Here is a 27,001-nt window from a genome sequence, read left to right as displayed (position 1 = left end):
CCCTCCTTTAATTGACAGAGTGGTGGGTGAACTTGAAACCTGGGGGGACTTGCCTCTATCGCTCTTTGGGAGATGCGCACTATTTAAAATGGTCAGCTTTGCTCGATTACTTTACCCTTTACAAACGCTACCCCTATTGTTGAAGCATAAAGATGTACAACTAATTAATAAAGCGATAACTAAATTCATTTGGAACAAAGCAAGGCCGCGGATAGCTATGACCAAACTTTTTCTCCCTAAGGGCGAGGGGGGCCTGGGCCTACCCAATATAAGGTTATATAATCTGGCTTGCCTACTGAGAGTTGGGTTGGACTGGATACTGGGTTCGTCAAAATACTCTAATTTCAATCTGGAATCCTCACTGGTTAAGCCTTATGATCTGGCAGCTGTGCTCCATTGCTCACTTCAGAAACTACCAGCGAAGATCAAACACAATTTACTTTTCAAAGATACCTTGCTAGCCTGGCGGGAAACCAGAAAAAAACTGGGCTTATCCCCTCTATTTTCTAATCACCTTCCAATATGTGGTAATCCTATGTTTACACCCAGTCTTCAATACGAACCCTTCGCTAAATGGAAAGACAAGGGGTTGGTGGGGATCCACTCTCTATTTCAAGATGCAACAGGTACTATTAAGTCATTCTCGCAGCTATCGCTCGAGTTCCACCTTCCCCAAAACCACTATTTCCCATACATGCAATATGTAGACTATGTCACCAAGGTCTGCCCAAAAAAGACCGTCCGTCTCCAAACTTCATTCATTGATGTTCTTCTTAAAAGCAAGAATTACTCAATTTCGGCTATCTACACTCCCCTGCTCGCTAAACTCTCAATCCCTCTACAAAACACGTCTATGTCCTCCTGGATCAAAGATCTGCCAGCTGTGCTGGAAATAGACGATATTATACATGGTCACAACCTCACTAGGTCTGTCACACAATGCGAATCTTGGAGAGAGACCCAATTCAAGGTCATGCACAGGGCATACTACCCTTTTTCCACGTCAAAGTCGCCTGAAATAGGCCCGGCTTGTCCATGGTGCTTGACAAACAAACCGACCTTACTCCATAGATTCTGGCAATGTCCACCAATTGCCATCTTCTGGTCCTCGGTCATTCGCTTTGTAACCTCAGTAACGCAATTCTGCCTTATGCTGGAACCAGCACTCTTGATCTTCGGATGCCCTCCTCACACGGAACCATATTCTTCCACCTACAACCGGCTGCCTCAAAACACCAGACACTGGATACTTCTAGCCCTGCTCACAGCCCGCAGGACTATCCTCCAACATTGGATTGCCTCATCCCCACCCTCCATCGCAACCGTGATAAAGGAGTTGAAAGCACTACTACACAAGGAAAACTTGGACATTTTCTCTACCCCCTCATACTCCAAAGTCAAGTTTGAACAAAGATGGTCGACCTTCATTAAGATCTACCTATCTACCTCAGAACAAAATACCTTGTCTTCTGGCTCTTTTGTTTTTCTGAACCCTGACTTCACGTCTAAACCCCCCACCCAAGGGTTAAGCAGCTAGATTTGTATATACCCTGTAAACTGTGTTATAGACTCAACTGCACTGATACAACTACACTCGAGGACCTCCTCTCCCTCTCCCCCTTATCTCCCTCTCCCTCTTATACCCTTTCTCTGTTTCTCCTTCTCTCTCTTTCTCTCTATCTCTACCTATCTCTATCTACACCTTTTTAAGGATAATCGACCTCTGGTTAGAGAACAGCTGTAAAACAGCTGACATTCCTACATTTTCTCGTTTAATATGCTCTTAATTACCTATTTATATAAGGTAGCAATGTCCACCATTGTAATGTTGTTAATTGCCAGTGGATTGGACAATATGTCTCTGCTCTTCTTTATTCCTTGTAAACTTTATAAACTCAATAAAATATTTTGAAAAAAAAAAAAACCATTTATAATTTTTCTTCCACTTTACAATTATGTGGCACTTTGTGTTGATCTATCACATAAACTCCCAATAAAATACATTCACGTTTTTGGTTGTGACATGACAAAAATGTGGAAAATCCATTTTCAAAGTTAACAGTGTAGACATTTTCCCTATGATAACAGACCTTGGAAGGCCAAATTTGGTGGATGTCTCTCTAAGCTGGGCACAAATGCACTTTAAAATAATTTACAGACTGTTTTGCTTAAACCCTCCTCTGCAGTACCCACTGATGTGAAAATAACCCCCCCCCCCCCCCCCATTTTAAAAGGCCAGTTATTGTTTGTTTCAGCTGTGAAACATCTGGACATTTGGACTTGTACAGTCATGCAGAAAGCTCACAAAAATATGAAATTGGTTGGGACTTTATATGAAGCACGGCTAAGAAAATAAAAATATACAATCACATGCTAGTGGATTCCAGAGAGATATACATTGAATAAAAAAGATAACATGATAAAAATAAGTAGCACCATGACAATTTATTATACATAATAACATAATTTGCAAACAATCCTGTGTGAGTGCCAGTGTGTTGGGGTCAAGGGGGTAAATAAAGATGTGTGCTCCACCCGTGTGCAGTCCTTATAGCCACAGGCAGCCACGGTATGCCACCAACGTCATCAGGGGTCAAGTCCTGGGGAGAAAAGTGTGGGAACTCCCACCCAAGATCCACTCCCCCACCAAAAAATAATAACAAATTATACCCTCATATGCATAATTACTAAAACGCATGTTTTTTTTTTAAAGCAAGTTCTTTCTAAATCCCCTGATAACTCGCGGCAGATCTCCGCAAAGTCTCCTGGGAACAATGACAAAAGCTTTCAGGAGACATTCCGACATTGAGGAAGTGACGGAATACCCACACACTACCTGATGAATCCATATACAGGAAGCGGCCAGTAACATAAATGATTACTAAGGTTCGCCTGCCCCTGACAGTGACTCGAGCTGGGCATCGCCGCTTAGTGAAGGATTGGCTTGGGCGGCTCGACTGCTCTCGGCTGCTCTAGTCCTGCAAAGGGAACTGCGTTCCTGCTGTGAAAAAAGTGCAGGAATTTTCTTTATATTTTTTTCATTTAGATTTACCAAAACCATATAATATGAGGGCAAACCTAAACACTTTCAATTTGTATGCAACCAGGCAGGCCCTTGCACGACATAGTTGAAGATACATCTAAAGTAAATCGAACAACAAAAGTTGTATAGTGTGTATCCAGCTTAAGATCCCATACACACTATTAGATTTTCTGCAGATTTTTGTCTTCAATTTATCAAAGCCATATAATATGAGGTCAAACCTTAAGGCTGCTTTGAAACTGAGGCGCTTTACAGGCACTATAACGCTAAGAAAAGTGCCTGCAAAGCTCTTTGAAAGAGCCTCTCCTCTCACTCCAATGTGAAATGGACCTTAGTCATTCTCCAAGCGCCAACTGAGCTTATAGCAATGCCAGATAACGATGTCTGATCTATCAGAAGAAGACTGGCAAGATATCCCTAAATATGTACTTTCTTATCTTATTCACTTGACCTCCAAAATATTTACCCCCCTTCATGACCAGGCCATTTTTTGCAATACGGCAATGCTTTACTTTAACTGATAATTGCGCACCCTGTACCCAAATTTAAATTATGTCCCACAAATAGAGCTGTCTTTTGGTGGTATTTGATTACCTCTGTGTTTTTTTAATTTTTTTGCTCTATAAACAAAAAAAAAACACAATTTTGAAAAACACAGTGGGCCAGATTCACGTAGATCTGCGGCGGCGTAACGTATCGCATTTACGTTACGCCGCCGCAAGTTTTACAGGCAAGTGCTTGATTCACAAAGCACTTGCCTGTAAAGTTGCGGCGGCGTAGCGTAAATCCCCCCGGGTAGGGGGCATGGATCATTTAAATTAGGCGTGTTCCCGCACCGAACGTACCTAAAATTTCCCGACGTGCATTGCGGTAAATGACGTTGCAAGGACGTCATTGGTTTAGACGTGAACGTAAATGGCATCCAGCCCCATTCACGGACGACTTATGCAAACAACGTAAAATTTTCAAATTGCGATGCGGGAATGACGGCCATACTTAACATTGTATACGCCACCTAGGGGGCAGCTTTATCTTTACGCCGCGTATCTCTTACGGAAATGGCATAAATTTACTGCGACGGGCAAGCGTACGTTCGTGAATCGGCGTAATGACTCATTTGCATATTCTACGCCGACCACAATGGAAGCGCCACCTAGCGGCCAGCGTAAATATTGCACCCTAAGATACGACGGCACAGGCCGTCGCATCTTAGGCATGTTTAAGTGTATCTCAGTTTGAGAATACACTCTGCTGATACGCCCGGCGTAATTCTTTGAGAATCTGGCCCTTTTTTTTTACCTAGCCAAATTTTTTACAAAAAATAATCAACTTTCTTTTTAAATATAGGCCAATATGTATTTTGCTACATATTTTATTTTAACATCTGAATAAGCGTATATTGATTGGTTTGCACAAAAGTTATAGCATCTACAAACTATGGGTTATCTTTATTGATTTTTACTAGTAATGGTAGGGATCAGCAACTTATAGCAGGACTACAATATTTAGGCGGATATTTGGACACTAACTGACACTTTTGATGCTTTTTAGGGACCAGTGACACTTATACAGTGATCAGTACTAAAAATATGCACTGTCACTGTACTAATCACACTGGATAGGAAGGAGTGAACATCATGTGTGATAAAAGGGTTAACTGTGTGTCTAACTAGTGTTTTACTACAGGAAGAGAAAAGGAATCCTCTCCCTTCTTTTAGAACTGCGATCTGCCTGATGATCGGTGGGTGCTGGTGGACATCGTACCCACTGATTGGCTCCTGCTGTGTATAATCACAATGGGAGCGAGCCACCGACAGCATGCATGTGTGCCCCCTACCAGGAAGAGGTGGATCACATATATATACATCATCCACTGCAGAGGTGCCGCCCTGTAGCAGTAAAACTGCTTTAGGGCGGACCTTAATTGGTTATACTCTCAAACAGGAAGTTCTAGGTTTTTACACAGGAAGTCTATAAGCTGCCATTAAGACTACAGAAAATGTACTCCTCAACATTGGGCCTTTTTTTCACAAATGCCTGACAAATAGTTGTACAAACAATTAATGATGACTGGAGTTAACAAATCGAATGCAATCTAAGGGCCAGATTCACAAAAGAGATACGACGGCGTATCTCCTGATACTCCGTCGTATCTCTGTTTCTATCTATGCGACTGATTCATAGAATCAGTTACGCATAGATATCCATAAGATCCCACAGGTGTAATTGTTTTACACTGTCGGATCTTAGGATGCAGTACCGCGGCCGCCGCTGGGCGGAGTTTGCGTCGTAAACCAGCGTCGGGTATGCAAATTAGGAGTTACATCGATCCACGACGGATTCTCGCGTTCGCTACGTCGCCGCTAGTCTAGTTTCCCGTCGCAAAGTTAGTCGTCGTTTTTGGTGCCTTAACTTTACACAGCAATCGTTTTGCTGTATAAAGTATGGCCGTCGTTCCCGCGTCGAAATTTAAAAATGAACGTCGTTTGCGTAAGCCGTCCGGGAATACGGAATTACGCTACGCGCGTCGCCGTTCGAAAAAATTACGTCACTGCTCGCAAAGCACAACGGGAATTGCGAAACGGAGCATGCGCAGTAGGTCCGGCACGGGAACGCCCTTAATTTAAATGGCACACGCCCATTTGAATTGGCCCCCCTTACGCCGGACGTATTTACGATACACCGCCGCAAGTTTCTAGGTAAGTGCTTTGTGGATCCGGCACTAAAACTGGAAACTTGCGGCGGTGTAACGTAAACAGGTTACGTTACACGGCCGCAAATGTATGTGAATCTGGCCCTACGTGTTTCACTTTTTATGAATCCCAGACTGATAGTATTATGTTTAGCTAAAACAGATAGCTCCTGATTAAAATACTATTCTTCTATGCTAGAAGGTCCATACTTCTGCTATGGAACAATTAAATGAAAATTTACAAAAATAAGTTGGACTGAGAAGATAAATTAAGCTTTGCCATTAGAGCAGGGGTGTCGAACTCAATTTTATTGTTGGCCGCATCAGCATTATGATTGCCCTCAAAAGGGCTGGTTGTATCTGTAAGATTAGATGTCCAGTGCATCCCCTCCCCTTTACATTAGATGTCAAGAGCTCCTACCACCATCAGAAGTTGAGTCCCCCACTCTCCCTTACATCACAGTGCACCCCCCTTTCCTTATGCTGCTGCTGGGGAGAAGCTGGATGCATTGCTAGAAAGCAGAAAGTAGGGGTCTGGAGTAGGACCAGAGGAGGGCTGGAGCTCTCCTGCAGCTGCAGGAGAGGTGCGAGGGCCACATGAAATGGCCTGGAGGGTTGGATTCGGCCCGTGGGCCTTGTGTTTGACATCTGTGCATTAGAGAGTCTAACATATCACACATTAAATTATTCTGTAGAAAAAAGAAAAAAAAACAGTTTCCCTCCTGTTGGGGTCTAATGCCGCGTACACACGATCATTTTCCGGCATGACAATTTTTAATTTAAAATGGTGTGTGGGCTTCACATGTGGTATTGCCATACTCTGGAGTAATAGCAGAATGCATTTTGGGGTGTAATTTGTGGCATGCATATGCTGTGTGTGAGAAATAACCTGATAATGACAATTTTGTGGAAAAAAAAGAAAAAAAATCTTGATATTGCAAAGAATTGTGGGAAAAATTTACAACTTCATAAACCTCACTGTGCCTCTTTCTAAATACCTTGGAATGTCTACTTTCCAAAAAGGGGTAATTTGGGGGGTATTTGTACTTTCCTGGCAGGTTAGGGTCTCAAGAAATGAGACAGGCCATCAGTACTTCAGGTGTGATGAATTTTCAGAGATTAGCACCATAGCTTGCGGACTCTATAACTTTCTCACCGACCAAATAATATCCACAAATTTTGATTATTTTTACCAAAGATATGTAGCAGTATAAGTTTTGGTCAAAATTTATAAAGAAAAATTGCTAATTTTGCTAAATTTTAACAGAAACAAAGACAATTTTTTTTATCAGAATAACAGAATTTTCTTTTTTTTTCTTTATTTATAGCGCAAAAAATAACCCAGTGGTGATTAAATACCACCAAAAGAAAGCTCTATTTGGGTGAAAAAAAAGGACAAACATTTCATATGGGTATAGTGTTGCATCACCGAGTAATTTATTAGAAGAAGAAATAAATCTCCCTCAACCCTGTGATCAATTAATCTTAAATTAATAATATACTATAGTATAGTATAGTATATTATTAATTTAGGCTTGAACGATCATAGGGTTAGCGCAATTTATTTCTTCTTCTAATAATTTGCTCTTGTATTTATGTTTTACATGATAATCGCAGGTTTCAATTGGATAACCGGGAAACGTCTTTTCAGTTATTTGTTTAGTTCTTCTCAGCGTGGTTTCTTCTTCTTCTTTTTTTTTTTTATGACTGAGTAATTGTCATTCAAAGTGTGACAGCACCGAAAGCTGAAAATTGGGCTGGTTAGGAAGGGGGTTTAAGTGCCCAGTTGTCAAGTGGTTAAGTTGTTTGTGCAGGTGTTCATTTATCCAGGTCATAGTATAAATGTTTTGTTGCTTCTCAATGTCACTTCTTCAGTTTTAATGAGTGTCTAGAAGATAACCTAGTATTTATAACCACACAGGCATCACAGGCATCCTTACCCAAACAACATCACTAGATGCGAGATGTAAAAGTTAAACCACTCTATTCTAGCTACTGTTCTAGTTGGCTTTGAGTCTACAGAAAAATGCAAAGCATATTATAAAAAAGCTGAAATCGAACATGTTACATGCATCATTATGTTAAGTCAGTGTGATTATCATAATATAAAATGCAACAGTTAAAATACTTAAAAAGGGTTGCATGTCAGTATCCTTGTGCATAAAAAAAATGATGCCACACGTTCTAAACAATTGTGCTGTAATAATGGAAACATGTTACAGTCACTGAATACCAACAATTACAGCAGATGAGACCAGTGTCCGTAAAGTAATTCTAAGATCATTTGACTAACAAAAATGAGTTTGATAGTGTTGATTGCTACTTTTCAGTTTTAGTCATTTTTGACATATTTTGTTTGCCCCATTTCTGAACATGTAAAAAATATTTGTCTAATTAGTGTGACTTTTTGACAGGGGCATACATAATTACTTTTAATACAGCTTCACCCTCCTGTTCTGTTAGTTAAATAAAGAAATATGCCACTTTCATCTTAAAGTGGATGTAAACCCTCACATATACCCAGTGAAGTGAACAGCCTCAGAGGATGCACAGGGATGAAACAAACCTCCCTATATAAGTTTTACTCGTATATTGGCTATCGTCAGCTTTATATATTCTTTAGAAAGTGCAGATCATGTTAGAGATTTCTCTTCCTGTTCCAGCAGTGCAGTGAAGTCTGGGCATACAGCTAAGACAGCTGATTGGAAGAAAAGATACACACCCCATCTCCTTATAGGTAGAGACTTATAGAGCTGTTTTTTGAATAGTTCAGCACTCACTCTGCTAATCTATTGATAACATCCTCCCCAACACAAAACTCAGGCTGCTTTTATCTCAGTTGACGGAGAACTTGTCAGAAGTTATCAGGCTGATAACAGAAGAATGGAGCAGGAGAAAGCTACAGGACATAGTGCTTTGAAGAGAGATAACAAAACACTGCAGATATATGTGCCCAGCTCAAATTTAATGAATTGGGTTTACATCCACTTTAAACTTTCAAAGTTCACAGGTAACATCCTTTAGTAGTTGAATTCTTTCTAAATGTGGCAGTGACAAAAAATGGTTGCCATACTGTAAAATAACCCAGTGCTCCATCGAGAACTGTAGTCAACACAAAAGGCCTTAGAAGGAAAAAAAATTATATATATACTGTATGTGTGTGTGTGTATATATATATATATATATATATATATATATATATATATATATATATATATATATATATATATATACACACAGTACAGACCAAAAGTTTGGACACACCTTCTCATTCAAAGAGTTTTTTTTTATTTTCATGACTATGAAAATTGTAGATTCACACTGAAGGCATCAAAACTTTGAATTAACACATGTGGAATTATACATAACAAAAAAGTGTGAAACAACTGAAAATATACGGTATGTCATATTCTAGGTTCTTCAAAGTAGCCACCTTTTGCTTTGATTACTGCTTTGCACACTCTTGGCATTCTCTTGATGAGCTTCAATAGGTAGTCACCTGGCGCAGCACCCCATCACTCTCCTTCTTGGTCAAATAGCCCTTACACAGCCTGGAGGTGTGTTTGGGGTCATTGTCCTGTTGAAAAATAAATGATGGTCCAACTAAACGCAAAGCCGCTGCAAGAAGCTGTGGTAGCCATGCTGGTTCAGTATGCCTTCAATTTTGAATAAATCCCCAACAGTGTCACCAGCAAAGCACCCCCACACCATCACACCTCCTCCTCCATGCTTCACGGTGGGAACCAGGCATGTAGAGTCCATCCGTTGACCTTTTCTGCGTCGCAGACACGGGGGTTGGAACCAAAGATCTCAAGTTTGGACTCATCAGACCAAAGCACAGATTTCCACTGGTCTAATGTCCATTCCTTGTGTTCAAACAAGTCTCTTCTGCTTGTTGCCTTTCTTTAGCAGTGGTTTTCTTGCAGATATTCTACCATGAAGGCCTGATTCACACAGTCTTCTCTTATCAGTTCTAGAGATGTGTCTGCTGCAAAAGGTGGCTACTTTGAAGAACCTAGAATATGAAATATATTTTCAGTTGTTTCACACTTTTTTGTTATGTATAATTCCACATGTGTTAATTCATAGTTTTGATGCCTTCAGTGTGAATCTACAATTTTCATAGTCATGAAAATAAAGAAAACTCTTCGAATGAGCGTATAGCGCGCGCCCCTAAAGTGGACCCGCATTCCTGTAAAAAAAAAAACATTTTAGTACTTAGTTTTGTTGTCTTGCGCGGCGTCCATCGGCGCCCTCGTCGGGTCCGGCGTCCGTCTGCGGCTTCCGGTGTCCTCTTCGTCGGGTCCGCCGTCCTTCTGCGGTGTCCTCCCTACTTGATCCCCGCTTTCCCGCGCCGAGTTTGAACACTGCGCCGGCATATACCGAGCGCAGTACACTCGTGTATAGTTGGGCAGGCTCGGCTACTCTCGCGCTCATGTCCTGGACGTCCTGTACATCCAGGACGTTAGTGCGAGAGGAGCCGAGCCTGCCCGACTATACTGCGCTCGGTATATGCCGGTGCAGTGTTCAAACTCGGCATGGGTATATATGTGTGTGTGTGAAATATATATATATATATACATACACACACACACACACACACAATCATGGCCAAAGATATTGGCACCCCTGCATTTCTGTCTGATAATGTACCACTTAATCCAGAAAATTGTTGCAATTACAAATGTTTAGGCATTCTCATGTTTATTTATTTTGTTGGTATCGGTATGACACCAAAAAGTGGAGAAACAAAAAAGTTGGTTTAATATTTGGTAGCACACTGCTTGGAAAAACTAACAGAAATCAATGCTTCCTGTAACCATCAATGAGTTTCTTACACCACTCTTCTGGAATTTTAATCCACTCTTAATTCACCAATTGCTCCAGGTCTCTCAGATTGAAAGGATTCTTTTTCCCAACTGCGGTTTTGAAATCTTTACACAGGGGCTCTACGGGATTTAGATCTGTGCTCGTTGCTGGCCAGTTCAGTACTCTGCAGTGCTTTGTCTTAAACCATTTTTGGGTCCTTTTTTTGACATGTACTTTGGGTCATTGCCCTGTTGTAAGACCCATGACCTATGGGTATATAAAATCTCAATAAATAGATTGAGAGCAAGTTTAGATGGAAGTAGCCCCATCCTCCTCAATAGTGCAGCACCATGTACACAGAAATGGCATGAAGCTTTTGAAAACAGACCACAGCCACGTATATAAAGTGTTAAATCAAAAAAGATGCAAGAGGCATAGAGCAAGGGAAGGGGCCTCCCAGCTAGGCAGGGGCTGCATGTCTACAGCACACACGGGCGGTCGCCTCTTGCAGCTGCATCACTTGCATGTGGATAATGTGGTGCAGAGCTGATCCCGGAATCCACCGACCTCTGCAGATACAGCTCGAGGCATCCAGGGGATGAGTGTGCTCTGATGATAATCTGCTTGATTGAAGTTGACAGTTGAAGAGCACAAAGTAACCCGGAGCCTCAGCTTGGTCTGTTAAAGGAAGCTGGAAAAAGTAATCAGATCACCAGGTGAAAAAAAAGGGAACTAATGCAGCCACCATGTCTAAGAATTTAACCCCTCTGTGATAGATTCCCATTGGGCAGTGGAGGCATAACAGAGCAATCCCCTTAGATCAGGGGTGTCAAACTGATGGCCCTCCAGCTGTTGCAAAACTACAAGTCCCATGAGGCATTGCAAGGCTAACAGTTACAAGCATGACTCCCACAGGCAGAGGCATGATGGGACTTGTAGTTTCGGAACAGCTGGAGGGCCGCCAGTTTGACACCCCCTGCCTTAGATGATCAAAGGCCCTGGCTGGGTTTAGAGCCACAAGTGTTTGAGACCTCCCGTGATAGGAGGTCTCAGGTGCTGGTAAGCGGCAATTTCATTAGGTGTAGGTGTTTTCTTTTCTCTTGGCACTATTCTTTTGGTGAAGTTATTCACTACAAGGTATCCTTTAGTGTTAAATAATTGACTAAGGGCTGGTTCACACCAGATTCAGTAGGACTACATTGGGTGGCTATTCCAGTGCAGTCCCATCACTCGAACAAGGCACAATGCCTTGTCTCCTATGTGTCTGGTTCACACCTCTGCATTACCATAGTGTGTGAGCACAATGCACTGGGAAAAATAAAACTGCATGCGGCTGGCAATTGTACTTTATGAGATGTCTGTGTGATAGTGTGATCCACTGAGCTCAGTGCATTATCACTGCATTGATCTCAGTCGGATCTCACTGCACACCAGCTGCTTCACTGCAGTGCAGTGTCTAGTGTGAACCAACTCTGTTTGGGAAACACTGCTTTAGGTCAACAGCTGTTATAGAAACTTAAAATATAACTAATATAAGTGGAGAAGGATTAGAATGCTTGTCAGTTTTTCTTGCTGTCTGATCACCTGTTATGTAGATTCACCCTCTCTCTTCGTCCCGTTTTCCTTTATCATTGAAAGTAAAAGAAAATCCAAAAATCTGTGTTGTCCCCAGAAAATAAGTATAGAGGGAAAGCTTCCAATGGGGACCTGGGCAGGTATTTTCTCTCACTTCCTGTTTGGCTATGGGACAGGAAGTGAAGGTAAATCTCCCCAATAGGGCAAAGATGGCGAACAAAAATCTGACAGGGGCTATAACTATCTATACTATAACTATCCCTTGCACTAACTAAAATGAAAAAAAAAGTTTTGCCTATAATTCTATTTTGACTTGTCAGCTTTTCATCATTAGCATTTTAGCTAGTGAGTTTTGTGTCCCTATACATTTTTGAAACAAGCCCTGATCGAAAAGGTATGAAAAGAAATATAGATTCACATCATCTGTCTCTTTAAATTCTGAGAGACACCTCTAGTCCAATCACTACATTGACATCCTCTCTCCTTCCTGCTGTGCAGCTGTACTCCTCTCAAAGACAATTTCTTTGCTTACCCAGTCTGAAAGTTTCCTGCGTCCGGCCTATAAGTGAGAATCTGTCACATTTGGCATCTGTACAAGAAGTATGTGAACCTGTCACGGTGAGCAGTCTCAAAGGGCGCACTGCTTTGCAGCAGCTAATTAACCTTAGGAAATAATTACACAAATATGCAAATTTTGTTTAGATAATTCCATGTGTTATCAGCGCAGGTAGTCCATCATAAATGCAGACCTTGGAGTGCCGAGATGTTGGAATCTGCTTCAGTTGATAAGGCTTTGTCTCCTGCATTTCTTTAACTTGGTATTTAACAATTAATGACTGTAATATTACATTAGTAAATTCAAATTGTTGTCCTTTAGAGGCTGCCGAGCATAACAATATATTTTCACCACTAATCTATGTATGGTAATGTCAGAAATGTAATAACTTTGTACATTCTTTACAACCTTTAAAGGCAAACTAAACATTTAAGAAATGTTATAGATTGCATTTAATAAGGCTGTACTTTTACAGCAAAATATGTGTTTACTTTGGCCTGTACAATGTTTCCAGTGTTTAAATGAAATTATGTAATTTATAGGAGGCAGCCATGTTGTTTTGTTCTCTCCAAAGACCACATGGTAAATGATTTTAAGCATTTATGCATCAGATTGTTCAGTAATCGACTGTAGAATAAATATTTTTTCTTTATGTTTAAATGTCAGCACCAATTAATTTTTATGGGGAAAGGAAGGTGGCAGAGAGTTAAAATTGAGAGATAAAGCTTAAAGTATCAAAAGCATGTATTCTACTTAAATCATTTTTTTTTTCATATAAACAGCTTGTGTTTATTTAAAAAAACAATGCTATATAATAAAAAAAAATTATAAAAATATTATATCGCATAGTATAAGCCAAAACTTTATTTAAGTGAACAGGGAAAAAAAACAAATTCCAAATGATGGGTTATCCCCAGATGGGCACACTTGTTTTGGTTATCTTGTTGACAACCAGGGATTCCCTCACTTTGGAAAGATTTCCTATCACTTACTATTGGGACTATGGGACACCAAAGTGAAAAAAAAATGTTTTGCCTTTTAGTTGTTCTTTAACCTCTTCAATACTGGCCACTTTCATCCCCTTCCTTCCCAGGCAAATTTTCAGCTTTCAGAGCTGTCACACTTTTGCCTCGTACACACATCAGGAAAACTGCAAGCTTTTGGCTGTGAAAACCGGCCGTGTTTATGCTCCATCGCAGTTTTCCCATCAAGATTCCCGGCTGGTATTAACCGGGCAGTTTTCCTATGGGAAACACTGCGATAGAGCATACACACGGCAGGGTTTCCCGACCAAAGCTCTCATGACAGTTTTCCTGTCTGGAAACCCGGTTGTGTGTAGGGGGAAAAAGTTACTGAGCAGGTTCTCAGTTTTCCCCTCGGGTTTCCCGGTGGACTTTTTATGAAGTATGAAGCATTTAAAGCACTTTTGTGCGGTAATGCAATACTGTACCTAAATAAAAATTGTATAATTTTTTCACACAAATAGAGCTTTATTTTGGTGGTATTTAATTACCACTGTTTTTTTTTTATTATTATTTTTTTGCTGAATAAAAAAAGACTGAAAATTTTTCTGTTATAAAATTTTGCAATTAAATCATCTTTCTTCATAAATTTTGGCCAAAATGTATATTGCTACATTTATTTGGTAAACATAATCCAAATTAGTGTATATTGTTTACTCTGTAGAAAAAGTTATATAGCTAGATTCAGGTAGGCAGGCGTATCGTTGCGGCGGCGTAGTGTATCATGTTTATATTACGCCGCCGTAAGTTAGCGAGGCAAGTACATGATTCACAAAGTACTTGCCTGCTAAGTTACGGCGGAGTAGCATAAATCGGGCGGGCGTAATGGCGCCTAATTCTAATTCGGCTGAGGGGGCGTGTTTTATGTGAATAGGGGGTGACCTGACGTAATTGACGTATTTTACGAACGGCGCATGCGCCGTCCGTGTACATATCCCAGGGTCCTATTGGTTTCGACGTGGACGTAAATGACGTAAATCCCTATTCACGGACGACTTACGCAAACAACGTAAAATTTTCAAATTTCGATGCGGGAACGACGGCCATACTTAACATTACTATTCCAGCTATTTGATGGAATAACTTTAGGCTTGAAAGTGCGTAACGTAAACGGCGTATCTTTACTGCGTCGGGCAAGCTTACGTTCGTGAATCGGCGTATCCACTAATTTACATATTCTAGGCCGACCGCAATGGAAGCGCCACCTAGCGGTCAGCCTAAAAATTACACTTTAGGATACGACGTGTAAGACACTTACGCCGCTCGTATCTGAGCCGAATTTAAGCATATCTGGTTTCCAGAATACGCTTAAATTTGCGTCGGCGTAGATTCCGAGTTAGGTCAGCGTATCTACAGATACGCCGGCCTAACTCTCTGTGAATCACCCCCATAGAGTCTACAAACTATGGTATATACAGTATATCTATCAAATTATGTGACATTTGTACTGACAATGTACTGACATTTCATTTCTTGAGGCCCAAAAATCTTTTTCTTAAAAGACATTTTACATTTTTTTCACAATTCTTTTTTTTTTTTTACATACTATCCTCAATGCAGTACAGTGTCATCATATAACTGGTCAGGGACACTGACTGCTGACAGTATGTAAATATATATATAATATTGTTTTCTTTTTCATTACTTACATTTTTTTTTAAAGATTTTTTTAACACACTTTGAGCAGAGCAATACAGTGTTACCAGAGTAACACTTTACTACTCTGGGGAGGGTATCATGATTACTTATAACAGTGAATTTCACTGTTATAAGCAACCATTTTTTTATTAATGAAATCCAATAAGGTTGATTTACTAAAAGCAAAGCCAGTTTGCACTACAAGTGCACTTGGAAGTGCAGTCGCTGTAGATCTGAGGGGGACATGCAAGGAAAATAAAAAAACAGCATTTTAGCTTGCACATGATTGGATGATAAAATCAGCAGAGCATCTCCTAATTTCAGAGTGTCCCCTCAGATCTACAGTGATCTAGAGCGACTACACTTACAAGTGCACTTGTAGTTCAAAGTGGATTTGCCTTTCGTAAATAACCCCCGGTGTTTACTATTGTGATTTAGTTATGATTGGCCACAGCTAATCACATGGCACATATGGGCTGTGATTGACCCTTTCTGTGCCATGTGATCACTGTGATCACTGTGATCACAGAGATCCACACAATAGTACACAATGAATGGCATAAATAGAAGGTGCGTTCCTGGGGGACATTATATGACCTTCACCCAGGAAAACAGTGCTCCCACCCGTCATTTTACAATAGGCCGGGGGCGGGAAGCAGTTAATGTGTTCACCATCATAGAAAAAATATAAAGGTGAACCAACACCGGATACCCTTCCCACTCCTCCAGTCCTCACTGTACTTACCTTCAGGGTTTAAATAGTTCTCAGCACCCCTGCAGCTACAGTGGAAACTGGGGGGTGGGCAGTGTCCAGTGTTGGTTCAACTTTAAAATTTCCCTGTAAAAGTGGACTAACCGTTTAATGTTCATATTTTGTGTGTGTGTTTTACAGTACTATGGACTGCCACCTGGAGTCCCTGTGGACTGCCTGATGGTGGTGGCTTCTGTGTCTTTCTGTGAAAACTGTAAAGGACCATTGTCTTTATTGTTCTCGTAAAAGAAGAAAAAACAAATGCATTTTTCTTTAAAAATAAAGTGTGATTTGACACCTTTTTTTGACATGTAATAGCTATTCTTTGCATTGCAGGCATTGCAATTCACTGAATGCAAAGTATTATGACTCAATAAAGGGCACATTTAAATGTTGTAGTTTGCAAATATTTATAGTTGCTTGCATATAAAAATGTCATCTTCAGCGCAAGTACCAAAAATATTTACAAAGCTTTACATTGAATTTGTTAATTAATGTGCTTTCCTCTGTCCCAAATAATATATATTGATAGTAATAAATACAGCTTTTATTATGAGGAGTACCATCATGCAATCTTTATATGACCCAATTTAGTCCACAATGTGTCTACGCCAGCACCTCCTGTGGTAGAACCAGTGATCCGGTGCTGCAGTCTGTGCACACACTGAAAAGGCCCCTAGTTGTGATGTGAATTGTTATGTCTGCTCTGTATATACTGTGGAAGTACTGTGTAAATGTTGCTATTGTAATAATACAGGAAATAAATACATTTGGCTGTGTACCTTAGTTCAACACCGCCTGCAATGCTTTAATTTTGTGTTAAGTGGTAGGTATTAAAGGAACAGCGCAAACAAACAGCTGGATATTTAAAGTTGAACTGCACTGCATCTGAGCACTGCAACCAAAAAATGCCATATCATTCATTTTTTAGTATTCAATCCATACTTCCCTTATCTATCCATGTCACCACGCTTTATTTTGCTGAGAAATCATTTTGAAACTCACTCTATAGTTTCTGTCTGTGCCCATCTTGAGTAAGGGCAGTTGGTTCATGTTGCATTTACTTCCTGGAATACATCTGCCTTTAGCTCAGGCACAGGCTGAGCTGAGAGCCCTCCCTCTCCTACAGAAGACTGCTGGGGTGTATGGCACCATTTGCCTAGGCATGGAAACCAGGACATAACTGAAGAAATACAAAAAAACGGTTTAACCACTTAAGGACCTTGGCTGTTTTTCAGATTTGGCGTTTACAAGACTAAAACAGTTTGTTTTGCTAGAAAATTACTTAAAATCCCCAAACATTATATATATTTTTTTCTAACACCCTAGAGAATAAAATGGCGGTCATTGCAATACTTTTTGTCACACTGTATTTGTGCAGCGGTCTTACAAGCGTACTTTTTTTGGAAAAAAAAAAACACTTTTTTTAATGAAAAAATAAGACAACAGTAAAGTTAGCCCAATGTTTTTATATATTGTGAAAGATAATGTTACACCAAGTAAAATGATACTCAACATGTCACGCTTCAAAATTGCGCCCGCTCGTGGAATGGCGTCAAACTTTTACCCTTAAAAATCTCCATAGGCAACGTTTAAAAAATTCTATAGGTTGCATCTTTTGAGCTACAGAGGAGGTCTAGGGCTAGAATTATTGCTCTAGCTCCAAAGATCGCGGTGATACTTCACTTGTGTGGTTTAAACACCGTTTTCATATGCGGGCGCTACTCACGTATGCATTTGCTTCTGCGCGCGAGCTCGTCGGAAGGGGGCGCTTTAAACATTTTTTTTTTCTTATTTATTTTATAAATTTTTACACTGAAGAAAAAAAGGATCACTTTTATTCCTTTTATTACAAGGAATGTAAACATCTCTTGTAATAGAAAAAAGCATGACAGGTCCTCTTAAATATGAGATCTGGGGTCAAAAAGACATTGAAAAAATTACAACAAAAAAATATTGCTTTAAGAATCATGGGCGGAAGTGACGTGTTGACATCCCTTCCGCCCTGCTATGCTATGGGGATGGGTGAGGGCCATCTTGCCCTCACTCGCATCCACAGCAAGCAGGAGACAGGACCCGATTGCCTCTGCCGGTGTCGACGGCTCCGGTAAGCGGCGGAGGGCGTGGGAGGGGGGCCCCTATCCCGCCGCCGATAATGGTGATCTCGCGGCGAATCCGCCGCGGAGACCATCGTTATCGTTTACAGGACCTCTCAAGGAAAAGATAGATATCTCAGTTGTGGCAGCAGGTGCTGCCGTTACCGAGATATCCATCTTTAAAAACAGGACGTATATAGTCGTGAGCGGGTCCTTAAGTGGTTAAACAAGTACCGTATTTATCGGGTATTGCGCGCACCCCTAATGTGGACCCGCATTCCTGTAAAAAAACATTTTAGTACTTAGTTTTGGTGTCCATCGGCGGCCTCGTCGGGTCCGGCGTCCGTCTGCGGCTTCGGTGGTGTCCTCCTCGTCGGGTCCGGCGTCCGTCTGCGGCTTCGGTGGTGTCCTCCCGACTTCTCCTGCGCTGTTACCAATCGAATTGCCGCTTTTCGCGCTCAGTTTGAATGCCTGCGCCGACATATACCGTCGTGCAGTACACTCGGCTACATTAGGCCAGGCTCGGCTTCGCTCGTGCTCGCGCTCTGTGACGTTTATGCGTGAGCACGAGCGAAGCCGAGCCTGGCCGAATGTAGCCGAGTGTACTGCAATCGGTATATGTCGGCGCAGGCATTCAAACTGAGCGCAGGTATCGGCGTATATCGCGCACCCACGATTTTCCCCTTATTTTAAGGGGAAAAAAGTGTGCGGTATACGCCGGTAAATACGGTAAATATGATATACTTTCCTATCTATTTACTAATGCTAGCAGTATAAGGATTAGAAATTATCCATGTTGATTGAGAGAGTGAAGTTGCACTTTAATTATATACACAGTGCCCCAAAACAGGCTATATATATTTCCTTTCCAGTGGCCCATGTATTTTAAGTGTTGTCTTTTTTTATGCTCCCCAACTGCAGCAGGTATTCAACCCTTTGAGTGTGTCAAACTTCTGTTACCCCTGCCACATGCTGTGGTTCCTCTAGCTCACTGTTGCATCTTGTTATGACATATGAGTCAACAGGAGAAACCACAGCATGCAGGGAAGGAAAGTATTGAATACATATAGTAGCTAAGAGGTGGCATTTCCTGAAACATAAGTATAGATGTGCTTTTATAGCCTTTTCATTGTGTATAAATTTAGTGATACTGTTGCAAAAAAAAAAAAAAAGATCTAAACTCAAAACCAAAAATATACCACAGTGAAGGAATTTGTTTTGAATGAGTCAGCTAGTTTTTATCATTATGGTATCAAGTTACTGTGTACAGTGTTTATACATTGTGATTGATGCACATTCATATAGCGAGGATTTACTGAGGTAGTTGCTTAGCTACTGTAAGCTATGGGAGTTTCCGGCTTCCTATTTCCATTTTGAGTCTCTATGATATTATGTTTTTTGTTGACAAATTACCTATGAACTTGAAGGGAGAAGATTTGTGCTTCACCCCCTTTACACGTGTATGTGTATGTGTATATATAGTCAAATATATACACACATACTCCATACCAGACCTTAAATGTGGTGGCTACATTGGTTTCCTTTTTTTTCCTGATTTGGGCTACAAATAAGTCTTTGTCTATTCACCTCCATTTTTTTTGTGGGGGGGGGGGAGAATAGCAGTTTACATCAGTGGTTCTTAACCCTGTCCTCAAGTACCCCCAACAGGCCATGTTTTGGGAATTTCTCTTAGACCCCTTTCACACTGAGGCAGTTTTCAGGCATTTTAGCGCTAGAAATAGCAACTGTAAAGCACATGGAAACTGCTTCCCATCATTCTCTGCAATGGGTGCTTTCACACCCGGGCAGAGCACTTGCGGGACATTTGGAAAAGTCCTGCAAGCAGCATCCTTGTGACGGGTTGGGAGCGCTGTATACAGCGCTCCCAAAACACCCCTGCCTATTGCAATGAATGGGCAGCGCTTCCGAAGCACCTTTGTTTGGGGTTAAAAGCACCCCGCTAGCAGTTGAAAAACGGCTTAAACAGAGGTAAAGCGACGATTAAAACGAGCATTTCTTTACCGCGAAAGGGCAGTGTGAAAGGTGTCTTTGATAAAAATAGTTGTCCGAAATACCAAGCCATTGACTCTGATTTAAAGCACCTTAAAGTACCTGTGCAAGATAAAGGAAAACCTGCAAACATGGCCTGTTGGGGGTACTTAAGGACAGGGTTTAGAACCACAGGTTTACATAACATGGCTTAAAATCTAAATCAATTGTCGGCTGAAATAGTTCAGACTTTGCCTATATAAATCTGACTTTATTGGCTCGGCATAGGAGACTACGCAAGTAAATTCCATAAAATATATGTTTATTCAAAAAGATATTAAAATTCATAAATGGAATATAGGCATAAACTGTCTCCACATGATCCAGATGTTATCACAATAAAGGTATTATGCCCCACTATAGCTACATTAAATGATGATCAATAACTTGTATATACTGTACAGTAGAATACAGTTAATTTGGGCTACAAATGTGTCTTCATCTATTCACCTCCATTTATTTATTTATTTGGGTAGAGGAGTAAATGGTTTACCTAAGATGGCTTCAAATGGAGATAAGACTATTTTTTTTTCTGACCAGCTCACAAGAGACAATAGCAATGCATTTTTGACAGAATCAACCTTGCTGTACCTTGCTTGCTAAAAAATTTCTTGGCATGAAAAATGAAAACCAGTGCATCCACCACATCTAAGAACTAGTAATCTGAAATACGTAATATTTTTGCTCTTGAGTTTAGATATCCTTTAATAGTGCATTGTAAATATTTGTTGTAGGAATTTTTTTTTTTTATTTCATGCTTTTTTTTATTTTTTGTAGGAATTTTTTATTTTTTATTTCATGCTTTTTTTTTTTTTTTCGTTGTTAACATGAAATCTATGCTTTCTAACAAAAGTGTCATTGACACAGATTGGGACGGCTATAATACTTCTGGGGTACTTACAGTAGTTTTTATTTAGAAAAAATTAAAATAAAATATTGCTGCATCTGCTGAAGCACTCATTATTATTTTTTTCTTAACTTATATTGCCGTCACTTATGCTGGACAGCTTGGTCTGCCTATACTGTACACGTAGAAAAAATAAATACAAATAAGGGTATGGAGAAAATAAGTGCTTTTTAAATATCCTGTACTCATAGGTTTTCTATCATTGCAGGAGAATGGCAGTCCAGAGGAACACGCGTTATATGTGTGGGATAACTTCATTTCAAAAGCAGCTGCAGAACATGTGTTTTTTGTGGCACACAGCTACGGGGGACTTGCATTTGTGGAGCTGGTAGGTCATAATAAAAATCTGATTATTTATTTATTTGTTCCCCACAGTTACATACTAAAGTAAACCTAGACTGTAAAAGTTTTTCTTAAAGTAATGTCAAGCAAAGGCTGAAGACTAGTTGCTAGTATTGTCTGTAGGGTCCTTACAGCTGACCTTTTTCTAGACTGACCTAGCCTGGCTTATTCCACAATGTTTTCAGTGGGGAGTCAGCTAACTTGATTAAGGTGCAGAGCATTGCTTGTATGTGTATTACTTGCTATGTATTGTGAACTGATGACTGGAGAGAGCAATGATCAGCAGACAGCAAGAGGAGTATAGGTGCCACAAGAGGCAAGGATGCGTCAAAAGGCAGCAGGAAAAGGGAAGAAAGCACAATGGAATGAATGACAGAGAGGTAAGGAGATCCTTATGCTGTATGTCCTCAAGTACAGAGTCCATCTCCATCAGGCCCTCAGAAGAATAATGTGCAGCACAAGTGTGACACCCCCAACTGTCAAAGTGCTCAGAAATAGCTTTTCAGAGAGTAGCTGTCATCAGAAGTAGGTGTAGGCAGAATATCTTTAGATGATGACCCTGCAGATAAACTATGAGTGCCTAGGCAATATCAGATATCAGGAAGTGCAATGTAACTTCTAATAAAGAATTCCTAGCAAAAGGTGATTTTTTTTTCTGATTGTGCTTAGCCACAATCATACTTGGTAGATGTGGGGGTTTTCGTGCCCAGTGGTCAAGTGGTTACACAAGAGTTCCCCATTTGCCTGTATAAAACAAGATGCTCCTATGCTCATGTTTGCTAAAAAAGCATGCTAATAATTGTGATTGTGAAAGTGACTTGAGAAATATAGTGATGCTTCATGGTAGGGTAGAAGTCTAATTTTAAACATGTTTTTAAATTCTTTTAAAATAAAACTCTGAAAATCTCCAGCTGAAGTAAGATATGACATCCATGTTTGACGTTGACAACAAGGTAATGCTATATGTAAACAATGACTATAGTTAGATCACCTTCCATAATGCCCTGTACACACGATTGGTTCGTCTAATGAAAACGGACCGATGGACCGTTTTCATCGGACGAACCGATCGTGTGTGGGCCCCATCAGTTTTTTTCCCATCGGTAAAAAAAAAAGAGAACCTGTTTTAAATTTTTCGTATGGTTAAAAAACCGATAGAAAAAAACGATCGTCTGTGGGGAAATCCATCGATCAAAAATCCACGCATGCTCAGAATCAAGTCGACGCATGCTTGGAAGCATTGAACTTAATTTTTCTCTGCACGTCGTCATGTTTTACGTCACCGCGTTGGACATGATGGGATTTTTAACTGATGGTGTGTAGGCAGAACTGATGAAAGTCAGCTTCATCGGATATTTGATGAAAAAATGTATCGGTCCGTTTTCATCGGATGAACCGATCGTGTGTACAGGGCATAAGGATCCAAAAGAGAATGGAGGGCACTGGAAATGATTGTACATGAAATGCATAGACGTAATACTGTGTCTATTGTATTTAATTCTGGCTCAATTTGATCTCTTTACATGGGCTTTAATGAAATGTACACATTTTGTTTTAATACACAAAAATCTGAATTTTTCATTACTGAAAATTTCGCTCCAAAGTAAAGACATTTGATACCTCCTTATGAATATAACTTTCCTTCAGCATTATATATTTGTAACTCTTATATATGTTTTAATTTGCTGATTTATTTCTCACTAATATGTAATGAAGCACTTTTATTGCACAAAACTATTAACATCAGTCACTACCCTTACAAGAGCTTACTTTTTTAACTAGCACAATTATACAGACTAACACACACACACTAAATTTTAGGTTGTGGTCATTTTGAAAAGGCTGCAACCTGAACATGTTTGTTTCATCCCAGCCATCAAACAGAGAATGATTTTTAAGGTTAGCTTTGTGTAAAAACTGCTTAACCGCTTGCCGACTGCCCACCATAGTTTTACGGCGGCAGGTCAGCTCGGCTGCACAAAATCACGTAATATAACGTGATTTTGCATTTCAGCCACTAGGGGGCGCTCGTTACAGCGAGAACCCGGGAGCAATGTATGAACAACGATCTGTCATTTCCCCTAGTCAGTCCCACCCCCCCTTCAGTTAGAACACAATGAGGGAACATAATTAACCCTTCCCTCACCCCCTAATGTTAACCCCTTCCCTGCCAGTGACATTTTTACAGTAATCAATGCATTTTTATAGCACTGATCGCTATACAAATGCCAATGGTCCAAAAAATGTGTCAAAAGTGTCCGCCATAAGGTCGCAGTACTGATAAAAATTGCTGATCGCCGCCATTACTAGTAAAAAAAAATATTTATTAAAATGCCATAAATCTATCCTCTATTTTGTAGACGCTATAACTTTTGCGCAAACCAATAAACGCTTATTGCGTTTTTTTTTTTGAAAAATGGCCCAGATTCTCAAAGGGCTTACGACGGTGCAACGCCATGTACGCCGTCGTAAGTCCTAATCTGGGCTGTCGTATCTATGCGACTGATTCTTAGAATAAGTTGCGCATAAATATCCATTAGATCAGACAGGCGTAAGGCTCTTACACCGTCGGATCTTAAATGCATTTTTTTTTGTCCGCTAGGTGTCGCCTCCGTCGTTTTCCCCGTCGAGTATGCAAATTAGCTAGATGCGCGAATTCCCGAACGTACGCGCGCCCGACGCAGTAAAGTTATGACGTTTACATTAGGCTTGTCCCGGCGTAAAGTTGCCCCTGGGTATATGAGGCGCAATCAATGTTAAGTATGGCCGTTGTTCCTGCGTCGAAATGTAAAAATTTACGTTGTTTGCGTAAGTCGTCCGTGAATCGGGCTGGACGCCATTTAAGTTCACGTCGAAACCAATGATGTCCTTGCAACGTCATTTGGAGCAATGCACCCTGGGATATTTTACGGACGGCGCATGCGCAGTACGTTCGGCACGGGAACGCGCTTAATTTAAATGCTACACGCCCCCTACCCGCCTAATTTGAATTAGGTGGGCTTGCGCCGGGTGATTTACGCTACGCCGCCGCAACTTTACAGGCAAGTTCTTTGTGAATAAAGCACTTGCCTGCAAAACTTGCGGCGGCGTAACGTAAATCAGATACGTTAGGCCCGCCCGCCCAGTTTTACGCAATTCCAAGAGAATCTGGGCCAATATGTAGAAGAATACGTATCGACCTAAACTGAGGAAAAATATATATTTTTTATATATTTTTGGGGGATATTTATTACAGCAAAACGTTAAAAATATTCCTTTATTTTCAAAATTGTCGCTCTATTTTTGTTTATAGCGCACAAAATAAAAATCGTAGAGGTGGTCAAATACCACCAAAAGAAAGCTCTAATTGTGGGGAAAAAAGAACGCCAATTTTGTTTGGGAACCACGGAACCACGTCGCACGACCGCGCAATTGTCAGTTAAAGCGCCGCAGTGCCGAATCACAAAAAGTGGCCTGGTCATTAACCAGCAAAATGGTCTGGGGCTGAAGTGGTTAATTATTCCTTGTTGCACACTTAGAAGATATTTAAAAAAATAATAATAATATAAAAGCCTTCTGGTCAGAAGATCTCCAGCTATAAAGGCGTTAAATACACTTGGGCAGAAAGAAGTTGTACACCACCAATGTTCATCTTGCAATCATAATAGAGTGCTAGGGTTCTAGGCAAAAACAAGGAGTACACTTCATTATGTTGAATTGTTGAGGAAAATGAAATCCCTCGTCTGTGATGAACAGTGAGCAGGATATGGACAGTCAATAACAGGACACAAAGGTGGCACTAAGCAATTAACTCTAACTTGAACCAACTTTTATTTCTTAAAACAGTTGGGAAAATAAACACCTTATCTCTTTCAAGCATGTTTCTCCTTACTTGGACTTGTATTGTTTCTATGACTATATGTATTCTATTATTTTTTGCAGTTTGGTCATTGTGGAATTCGCTTCAGCACCTGTCATTTAAATATCAAAAACTATTTTTGTTTTTCTCTTACATTTTTGATGAATGGCAGGCAGTCAAAGGTTTCCTCTACTCATTCTATTCTAAAGTCATGATATACAAATGCCTCATTTTCTTTTCTTTTCTATTAGTATTGTGGTCTTGCAGTGTTGAGGTCTTCAAGTGTTTCTAAAGTCACTTTTTTAAAAATTTAAATAATAAATATGTTATACTTATCTGTTCTGTGCAATGGTATTAAACAGAGTGACCTGTAACCCTCCTCTTCTGGCCGTCCCCCAATCGGCAATGTTGGCTACTCCCTTTCTGTGTCTGCCAATGCTAAACTTATGAAGGATGCATGCTACAATTAAAAACAATAAAATAAAATTTTGGATCTTAAACTTAAGTACCCAGATAGAATAAAGGGGCCAAATTCTCAAAACCATGTGTAAATTTAGGATTATCTAACTTATGTCATTTAAGTTAGGGCGCCCTAAGTTGGTGTCGTAACTACCGTATTCTCAGTGCATTTGCGCTCAAAACTGCGCCATCCTTAACTTAAGTTTCAATGCCTAAGGCGTGGTTATGGCAAGTGGGATTGAAGTGGGCGTGCTTCATTGTAATGAGCCGTGACCCCATGCAAATGAAGTGCCGGCCGTACTGCGCATGCGCGCACGAATCTGGACCTCAATGCGCATGTGCAGAACTTTGGTCAGCGCAATCAGTGAGATAGGTAAAAGGCCAAGCGTACTTAGTTTGAAGATCGCCCTGTGGCTAAATAGCCCCAGTCAAACACACTTCAATTGCAAAAGTATTTCCCTGTGTTCCCTTCCTAAAGCAAGTTGCTTCTGCTTTGAACGTTTGTCAGTGTTTGTTGGTAAGATTGTTTTGTGAGAAAAGTGTTTGTGGAGTTGGAGGGTATAGTTGGTGTTTGTTTTTGCTAATTTGTTTTATGTTTTGATTGTTTGCCTGTTGGTTTTTACTAATAGTTTTTTTTGGGTTTTGTTTATATTTTTTGTTTTTCTTTTTTGCCTGTTTGTTTTCGAATTAATAGTAGCTGTCTGTCTATTTTTTATTTTGGCTTGTTTGTATTTTCTTTGGTGTGTGTGTGTATTGTTGTTTGTTTGTTGGCTGAGTTCCCTGTTGCTGGGTGTTGTCTGTCATGGCTCCCAAGCGCAGGAAGCTAAATTTTTCACCGGCAGAGAAGCATATACTTGCTCAGGGCGTCCTTAAATTTGGGCGATTTCTCCATGGCCCTGAGAGCCACACCACCACCCCGGCCAGGAGGAAGGAGATCCTTCAAAAGATCACCGATCGGATCAATGCGGCGGGGGGGGGGGAGACCAGGACCATCGCTGGAGTTCAAAAAAAAATAAATGACTTGAGGAGCGTGTCCCGGAACAAGCTGGCAACGCTGCATGCCCATACCAGGGGCACTGGAGGAGGGGGACCCTGCCCAGTCAGGATGAGTGAGGAGGAATGGGCAGTGGCCCAGTGTTTCCACCCACAGCAGGTGGTGGGCCTGCCTGGCTTTGACAATGATCCTCTTATGAGGACAGGTAATTTTTTTGAATTTCTATCTGG

At 40.6% G+C, this 27,001-nt stretch overlaps 1 protein-coding gene across 1 annotated transcript in view; it reads left to right on the top strand.

Moving 5' to 3' along the window:
• Positions 1 to 27,001, top strand: part of FAM172A (family with sequence similarity 172 member A) — a 751,084-nt gene that overhangs the window by 403,730 nt on the left and 320,353 nt on the right. Inside the window, exon 8 of the mRNA XM_040342191.1 lies at positions 21,347 to 21,466. Within this exon, the coding sequence (XP_040198125.1) occupies positions 21,347 to 21,466 (120 nt within the window). The remainder of the gene's footprint in view (positions 1 to 21,346; positions 21,467 to 27,001) is intronic.

This window comes from Rana temporaria, chromosome 1 (genome assembly GCF_905171775.1).
Source record: "Rana temporaria chromosome 1, aRanTem1.1, whole genome shotgun sequence".
NCBI classification, from domain to species: domain Eukaryota; kingdom Metazoa; phylum Chordata; class Amphibia; order Anura; family Ranidae; genus Rana; species Rana temporaria.
Note: the sequence above shows the minus strand (reverse complement) of the source record. Positions and strands in the feature narration are given on the sequence as shown.